Source organism: Arachis hypogaea, chromosome 4 (genome assembly GCF_003086295.3).
Source record: "Arachis hypogaea cultivar Tifrunner chromosome 4, arahy.Tifrunner.gnm2.J5K5, whole genome shotgun sequence".
Lineage (NCBI taxonomy): Eukaryota > Viridiplantae > Streptophyta > Magnoliopsida > Fabales > Fabaceae > Arachis > Arachis hypogaea.
The window spans coordinates 121,730,001-121,739,867 of NC_092039.1; the positions used below are offsets into that span (position 1 = coordinate 121,730,001).

At 24.6% G+C, this 9,867-nt stretch overlaps 1 protein-coding gene across 1 annotated transcript; it reads left to right on the forward strand.

Moving 5' to 3' along the window:
- LOC112797710 (putative UDP-rhamnose:rhamnosyltransferase 1) lies at positions 1 to 1,702 on the forward strand. Its single transcript, XM_025840780.3, has one exon. It carries the CDS (start codon positions 145 to 147, stop codon positions 1,468 to 1,470), a length of 1,326 nt encoding a protein of 441 aa, XP_025696565.1. The 5' UTR covers positions 1 to 144; the 3' UTR covers positions 1,471 to 1,702.
- Positions 1,703 to 9,867: the final 8,165 nt, after the last annotated feature.

Sequence of the window (9,867 nt, forward strand, 5' to 3'; positions counted from 1 at the left end):
TCTTTCCTTCTCCATTTCTTATCCGGTCCTTCTCAATTATTCTTTTGGGAACTTCTTTCCACTGTCAGAAAAATATATATAAGGGTGATCATAAGTTCACAACAACATAACAAGTCATATACATTAATCATCATCATTACCACCATGGCTGATGAATCTAAGAACCTTCACATAGTTATGTTTCCATTCCTTGCATTTGGTCACATTCTTCCATTCTACGAGCTTGCAAAACTCCTAGCTCAAAAGGGTCACAAAATTTCATTCATTTCCACACCTAGAAACATCAAACGCCTCCCTAAACCGCCACTAAATTTACAACCTTTTTTAGAACTTATAGAACTTCCTTTGCCCCAAGTAGAAAATCTCCCTCAAAATGCAGAATCAACTATGGATATTCCACACCACATGGTACCATATCTCAAGAAGGCTTTTGATGGTCTTGAAGAACCTTTGAGTAAGTTTCTAGAGAGTTGCACACCTCATTGGATCATATATGACTTTGCACCTTATTGGCTACCACCAATTTCCTCTAAGCTTGGCATCTCATGCATAAATCTATATATTTTTACTGCATTTGTTCAGATTACCACTTTAAATGCCCTTCTAAATCCAAATTCTGCTGAAAAAGAAGTATCCAAAGGTGTATATGAGTTTCTTACTCTGCAGAATGAGTCAGGGGTTACAGATGCATTTCGAATTCAAGAATCCATTCGAGGTGCTGCTGCCATTTCTATAAGAAGTTGCATGGAGGTTGAAGGTAAGTCTATAAGATATATTGAAAATCTTTGCAAGAAACCAGTTATTCCAGTTGGGTTGTTGCCACCACCTTTACCACAAAATGGTATCCAAGACAATAACAAAGATGAAAATTGGAACACAATTCTTAAGTGGTTAGATGAACAAGAAAAAGAGTCAGTGATTTATGTAGCATTTGGAAGTGAAGTAACACTAAGTGATGAAGAGTTCATTGAGATAAATATGGGATTGCATCTATCTGGTTGTCCATTTTTTTGGGTTCTAAAGAATAAAAAAAATATCCCTAATGAGTTAAATAATAACAAACTTGGAATTATATGGAATGATTGGGCACCACAGTTAAAAATATTAGCACATAAGTCTATTGGAGGGTTTTTGAGTCATTGTGGTTGGAGTTCTGTAATTGAGTCTCTTGAATTTGGTTGTCCACTTATTTTATTGCCCTTCCAAGGTGAGCAAGAGTTGAATGCTATGGTTGTGGAAGGAATGAAAGTAGGGGTAAAAGTGGAAAGAAATGAAGGTGATAGAAAATTCACAAGATATTCCATAGCCAAGGCATTGAGAACTATGATGTTGGAAGAGGAAGGAAAGAGTTGTAGAAGGCATGCAGAGGAGAAGAAGAGCAAGATATTTGGGAGCATGGAGATTCAGCAAAAATACATTGATGACTTTGTTGATTATATGCAAATTCATAGACCTATTAAGAATAATTAATTAAATAAAGATCAGCTCTCATTAAGAGATTTTTCTATGCATGTTATCCTTCTGTTTGTGTCATAAAGCATTATCTATTAAGGTGTGAATTATATCATGCTTTATTTTTAAGATATAAGGTTTATTTGGAGTTCTAAAATAAGCAAAGTGTATGTATTTTTTTTTTAACAATGTATGCAATTTCATATTCTACTCAATTTTGTTGAAATAATACTTAAATATTATATTAGAATTTGTGCTTCAATTTAAATTCGACATTTATCTTTATAATTTTTTTTATTTGCGTAACATCTATAAATAAATAATACTGTTTTATCATATAAGATACATAGTAGATACACAGTAAATACACAACCCCTTTTTTCTAATTTCTTCTATTTCTAACCATTTTAATCTTTCCTAGCAAGCAGTATAAGTGGAATCCAATGTGATTTAGTTAGTATTTATTTATTATTAAAATATAACTATTAAATAATATGTCAAGTTAAGTAGCAGGGATATAAATAATATAAACAAAATAATTTTTTTAATATTAAAAAAATTATTTTCACTTTCTTAAATTTTCTTTTAATAATATGATATAAACCACATGTCTCTTATTAGTATTAAAAATTGGTGAGGAAAGAAGCAATTTTCTAATAAAAAGGAGATAGATAGAGTTGGTTTGATTGATTATGTTAAGATTCTAGAATAAATAATAAAAATAGTTAAATTAGTTATCTCTTTTTATCAATTGTTCAAAATTTAATTAGACAATAAATATAAGTAATGTTATATGATTAATGAAATTTATTATTTTTAATTAATATTTAATTAATTTTAAATATTAAAAACTAAATATTACAAAAAATAAAGTTTATAACGGCAATTTGTAATAATTATGACGATTTGGACCGTCCAATAACAAGAGCGGCGTTACAAAAATGCCATAAATTTAAGCGTTATTGCGAAAATTGCAAAAGTGAGATAGTATTAAGTAATGATGAGTTGACTGGTATTAAATTAAGTTGGGTCGATTCAGTGGTTATTTACTAGTCCACTTAAATAAGTGTCAGTGATTTGAATTTTGATTTGTATATATAATAGGTCAGCAACTCATTAGTCACTAACAAATTTTTAAATAAAGTTTAATATTTTGATGAATTAATCTTTGACTTGTTGAATTAAAAGGTACTATAAAAAACAAAAAACATTATACAACTAAATTGCAGTTACCAACATCCAAAATTATTAAGGTAAATGTTATGGTGCTTATCAATTTTTTACGTAAGTTACTAAAAAAGATAAATAAATAATATTTAATAAATTTTATATAATTTATTTTTTATTTTAAATATTTTATTTTTTACTTTGTAAGAGAAGTTAAACAATTTAGACACTATAACAAAGACACTATAAAAATTACCAATTATTAAAACAACATCTGAAATTTAATTAAAAAATATTCAAAATTTAAACTTACAAAAAAATCATTCAATAGAAAGGTCAAACAATCTAATTGTTGAGATGTACAACAGCAGTCAAACTAAGAACAAGTGAACAACATCTCTCGACTCTCATAACAGCTCATTGAACTCCGTATATCTTCACCCAACAGTGTTTAGATATTGCTGAACCACGAGGGATGTAGTTTGGAGTGTGAGGGAGAGAGAAACTAATAAACTATTTTTTGCTTTTTTTTTAGTGGACGATTCTAAGGTAGGGAAAGTATCTTTGGGTTCTTTAAGGACGTGGATGTTTTCATAATATAGAATAGTGTGGGAGTTGTTTGGTTAATAACAATTTTTCTGAAAAACTTCTATTTTAATCACATGGCACTACTTTTATTTTTTGGGCATATAAAAACCATTTCTTGTTAATTGTTTATAAAAGCCCAACAAACTTGTGAAGTATATATTATATTCACAATGTAAAATAAACTTTAAAAAAAATGTGTATAAATATTAATTTTTATTCTTATTAGGTTAAAATAACATTTTCAACTTCATATGTAAAACCTATATCGAACATTAGTATAAAAAAAAAATTCTTACGTTGATAGTTTATGAATTAAAACTCATAAGTAAAGTTGCTTAACTAGAAAAATAATAACTATATTAACAATAATAAAATTATTGATAATAATAATAAGGGTTAAGTATAATTTTAGTCTATAAAATATAGGTCGTTTCTAACTTTTTTTTGCACAACAAAATCGGTATATATATTCTAAAATATTAATATTTCTTAAATATTTAAGTAAATATTATTTTTATATTTATTTTATATTCACTTTTTTAAAATTAACTTTTTTTAGTTGTACAAAATTATCAAAATAAATATTAAATTTTATTAAACATCTATAAAAAGTAAACAAAAAAATTATTAATCATAAAATATTTATTTTTTAAATTTATAGATGTTTAATACAATTTAATATTTATTTTAAAAATTTTATAAATTAAAATAATTAATTTAAAAAATAGATATAAAATAAAAAATTAATAAATATAAAAATAATATTTAATTGAATGTTTTAGATTATATATATGAATTAAAAAATATAATATATAGTTATGTAATATATTTAAAAGAAAGAGTAATACATAATAAAAAATAGTCTCATCTATATTAGTCAAATTCTCTATCATTCTTTAAGTTTCCCATTGGAATTTTACTCGATCATAATGACATAAATATTATAACAGTGAAAATAATTTACTTGTCCAAGTGTAAAAAACGAGATTAAAATCAATAAGATTAAAAAATATGAAAATTTTAAGTTAATTATAAAAGAATAAAAAAATTTATAAAAAGATTAATTTAATCAATTTCAACGTCATTTTTATATATATATTTTTTCGAGTTATATTTGAAAATAAATAAATAGTCCTCCTTCGAACTAAAAAAAAAAACTATATAGACCATCAATAAAAAAAAATCGGATGATACCTAATTTTGAAAACAAATTTATTTTTACTCTTCTCTTCTTACTTATTTCATTATTATTTGGCAAATAAATATAACAAAACAAAAAATATTTATCGAAACTATACTAAAAAAAATATAGTCACCCAAAAAAATAGTAAACAAAAAAATATTCATTCATAAAATTTTTCTTTCGGACTTTCAATAATAATGTACGGGCTATTAATAAAGAATATACACCAACAAATCAATGAATTATAGGGAATCAATTTGTTATTAAAAAATATTTTGGACCACACTACAAATATATATAATTATTGTACGATGTAATATTAGCCACAAATTTAGAATCTTATTAATGAGTTCTTAAAGAATCATAAAATTCTTTCTTCACCATAGACAAATCCTTCTTTAGTGGTCGACTACTCAGTTAGACTTGTTTAACAATTTGCTATACTTAAAGGTTTATACTATGGTGTTTATATATTTGTCTAACTTATTAAAATGAAATAAAATTTAATATTTAAATTAAAAATATAAAAATAAATAATTTTTTAATATTTAAAATTTATTATAAAAAATAATTTCGATAATTTTGGCACCAAAATTACAGATACCACAAAATTGGCCATACTTAAATTGACTAGTAATTACTAAACAGTGGATTTTCTAAGTTATTATTAATTGTATAATATTACTTTTCAAAACTTTTTATAAAATAATATAAAAAAATAAAATTTTTTTTTAAATATTTTTTAGAATTAAGTATAATTTTAATTTCTAAAATTTAGTTCAAAAATTTTATTTGTCTACAATATTTTTTGTATTTAAATTCGTTCTTAAGATTTAACTTGATTTTATTTTTCGAATCAAAATATTCTTCTCTAACAATCTTTCTCCAATAATCTTTCCACCAAAATATCCAATTTCTCTTATTTTTCTTTTTCTTCATCCGAAATTTTTGTTTTTGCTTTCATAAATACTGAAATAAATTTAAATATATTTTTCATTAAAAAAAAACACTATCAGCAACGTAACAAAGGTTTAACTAAGAATATTGGTTAAGAAACTGCACCACTAATAATATTGGTTAAGAATTTCAAATCAGAAATCACACCACCAACATCGACAACAACAACAAAAAATAAACAATAAAAAACAGAAACAAAAACCAATACTAAAATAAAACCGACGATAGAAGATGGCAAACAAGAAAACAACAAAAAAGAAGGAGCTGAAGAGGAGCAGAAACGACAATGGCGGCACGTGACGTCCTTCCTTGCTGATCTGTTGGCGTTGACGTCGAACATGGCCACATGAGCAGAAACAATGATGCAACGTGTGACATCCTCCTTTGCCGATCTGCTAGCATCTTCGTCCGCCTATGGAAACACTGGCACAGGGGTAGAGAAATCGCGATGGCAGTGCACGACGTCTTCTCTCACCGGCGTCGTTGCCAGGTTCTTCTTCCCCCTTCTTTTTTTACCTTCTTTTTCTTTTTTGTGGTTCTCTCTCTCAACTTCAAATTGCTTTCTCTTATTTTTTTTCTTTTTTATTTTATAGTTTTTTGTTAGAGATATTTTGGTCCATAATTTTAAATTTTAAGTAAGAAAACGATTTAAAACTAAGTTCAGTCTTAGAAATGAATTTAAATATAAAAAAAGATTAAAAATAAATAAATTTTTCGACTTAAATCTCAAAAACTAAAATTCTACTTATTAATCCTATTTATACCAAATAATTATTTTCACTTTCTTAAATTTTATTCTAATAATGACATAAATCGCATTTTTCTTACTATTAAAAATAGGTGAAAGAAAAAACAATATTTCTAATTAAAAAGTAGATAGTTAAGGTTGGTTAGATTAGATTCTAGAATAAATAAAATAAAATAACAATAGTTAAATTAGTTATCTGTTTTTATCAATTAATCAGAATTTAATCGGGACAATACACTACACATGATATATCTTGTAGAAGGGAAGTGTTGGGGCAACAGATTAAGATTGTCAAACTCGCGAGTCTAAATAAACTCGTAGAGCTGATCTAAACTCGACTCATAGACTTGTACGAGTTTACCTGTTATGAATTTTATATATATATATATATATATATATATATACTCAAATTTAGGTATTTAAAATTAATAAGTTCAACTTTAAAACATATAATAAATTAAAATAGTACCACAGTTATAACAAATACTTTAGAACACATTCAAATTCTTCACAAGTATGCATCTAGTTTAATATTGAACTCACATATAATCAAAGCTTCAAATAACACAACTGGAAAAAAGAAAACAACAAAATAACAAGTAAATGGTCTAATAAACTAAAAGTCGAACTGAAATCCTTCGATATCTTCATCTTCTATGGTATCAATATCCTCATCTTCACCATCTTGTCCCTGAACTAATATTTTTAAATATTTTATCCCTAAATCAACAATAATAAATAATCAAATTAGTAAGTTTGTCCCTATATAAAAATTCTTCTCCTAAATCAAATAATCAACTATGAACATTGAACCATAACATATACTAACACAGGCACACAGTAACACTGTAATTTACTAAATTTGTAACTGCAATAGCTTTCAATGATCAGAATTTAGATATTCAAAAGAATGAATTAATAATGATCATAATTCAAACATTCATAATTTATACAATCCTAAAGGCTAGAACAACTAAAAAATTAAAATTAGTAATAAGTAACAACTAGAAAATTTAGGAAGTCAGTAATAAAATCAAGTAACAATTATGAAATCTTTTTTAAAAAAATTACCTGAATGAAGGCAGTGAAGCGGCGTGATCATGCAGGAAGAGAAGCGAAAAGGTTGTGCAGCAGTGGAAGTAGAGAAACGGTGAACGATGGCAGCAAAACAGAGCAGATTAACAAAGACAGCAGAGGCTCGATGAATGTATACAACTCTGTGCGACGGTAGAGGCTCGACGTGCATAAAAGAGAACAGAGAGAGAGATAAGGAGAAGGCGAGAAACAGAGTAGAAAGTGAGACGTGGGATTGTGCGCGAAGCTGAGCAGACAAAGAAGCAGCAGTGCTAGCCGGCGGAGAACGGCAATAAAGACAGACGAGTGAAGTCAAAACAATGAGTGAGGGAGAGAGAGAACATCACAGAGTGAGGTAAGAGAGAGTCACTGAGCCAATTAGGGATTTAGGATAAGTGGGTAGCATTTTTGGTTTTTTTTTTGGGCCAAAATGCTAAAACGACGTTGTTTTTTGCCAAAATGGACACCTAACGCAAACTCGCTAACTCGCTCTCAAACTCGCGAGTTTGACCGAATTTATGCGAGTCTAGCTGAGTCTACTCGAATTTATTCAAAAACAAGTTTGTGTCTAAATTAATTCGATTTCAATACTTAAACTCGTAAACTCGTACGCAAGTTAACTCGAGAGTTTACAAATTAATTCGAGAATTTGACAATAATGCAGTAGATCTTATGATTTGTAATTATTAATTAATTATTAATAATATTTTTAATAGTATAAAATTATTTATTTTTCTTTTATTAGTTAAATACCGACTAAATTTTAATAAAAATATTAATCTCTTAGATTTTTTCCTTCTAAAAAAAGTGGATGTACAGTACGGACGGATATATTATTTTTTTAATCTTCCCATGCATTCCACGCAAAATGCTCAAAAGGCTATGTTGCATTAATATTTCTTAAGATACTTTTTCATTCTTTTTAAGAAAAAGAAAGATTATTTAATTTATCCATCCAATAATAATTATATTAAGTATATATTAAAATTAATTATTAAAATTAATTATAATTATAAAATATATATTAATATATAAATATAAATTAAAAATAAATTAAATTATATATATAATAACTAATTTTAATAATTAATTTTAATATATAAATAATATTTTTATCAAATAAATATGTATATAATATAAGAATTTTGTTTCTATTTCGGCAGTGGCGGAGCCTCTTGGAAGGATAGGGCAATAATTTCTAAATTTTAATTTTTTATAATTATCTATATATTTTAATTTAATATTTTAAAATTTTTATTTTAATCGCTATTATTATAAATTGATTTTTGCCTTTTTTTTCCAAAAATTTAATCGCTATTATTATAATCGGACGACGAATCAATCAAATTCAAAAAATTCAGTCAAATTTAGAGATTAAATCAGACCGATTAATTTGCTGATGTCAGCACATCAATCACTAGACTAAATTTATTCTTTGTAATATATAGTGTCTTTTTATAAATATATTACTAACTTTTAGACATATCATAATTAATAACTTAATGTATTAACTTTTAATCATACAAATTTAAGATATTTTGTATTTTTTATTTTAATAAATAGTGTTCATATTAATTTAATTTATTTTTTTATTTATATTTATTTTTTCTTAAATTAATTATTTTTTAATTATATATGATCATTAAAACAAACATTAAACTTTTTAAAATATCTATAAATTAAAAAAAAGATAAACAAAAGTTTTTTTTATTAATTATAACATATTTTTGTTATTATAATTATATGAAATCTATTAATATTAATATTTTTTAATATATATTTAAATAATGTAATAGATACTAATTAATTAATGAATTAAAAAATAAGTTAATTAATAAAAAAATTAAATTTTATACAATTATTTAATTATGACAAGATTAATCGATTTAACCTGTAATTTATTGGTTAAATCCGTAATTTAATGACGCAATCATCTGTTGGAATTGATTGTCGGTTTAGTTCTCATAAATCTGTTTCATGTGTTTTAGACTTTTAGTAACCTATGTTCCAAAAAGCACAATAAACTTATGGAACAACATACAATCATAAAAAAAAATTCAAAAAAAGTAATATTGTTATTTCTAATATATTTTTATAATGTCATTTTAATAATTATCGGTCATAATTTTTTATACTGTATTTTTACACAAGTTTATAACAAATTATTAAAATAAAAGTAACAATATATTTATCATCGGTTTAATTAATCTATTAGTTATATAATTTTACAAAATTTACAATTGAGTATATATATATATATATATATATATATATATATATATATATATATATATATATTAATTAGATTTTTATATTATTTTAAATTTTTAATTATGTTATTTTTGTATAAAAAATATTAAAATTAATGAAATATTTTTTTTAAAAATCTAATTAAGTATTAATTGTGGATACTTTTAATTTATAAAAAAATATTTAATTAATTTTAATATTTTTTATACATACAATGTCTTAATTAAAAAATAAAAAATATAAAAATCAATTAAAAAATATAAAAACCTGATAAATTTAGTAAAATTATAAAAATTAATAGAGTAATTATACCATAAAGAATAAATATGATACCAAATTACCAATAATGGACATGTCACATATATACAATTATGGAATCTTTGATGTGATCATGTGTAACTATGTTGTCTATAAATAATTAACTGTATTTGTTACAAAAAGTAAGACA

Coding starts and splice junctions, on each gene's coding strand:
- LOC112797710 (XM_025840780.3), top strand. CDS start 145: ATGGCTGATGAATCTAAGAACCTTCACATAGTTATGTTTCCATTCCTT.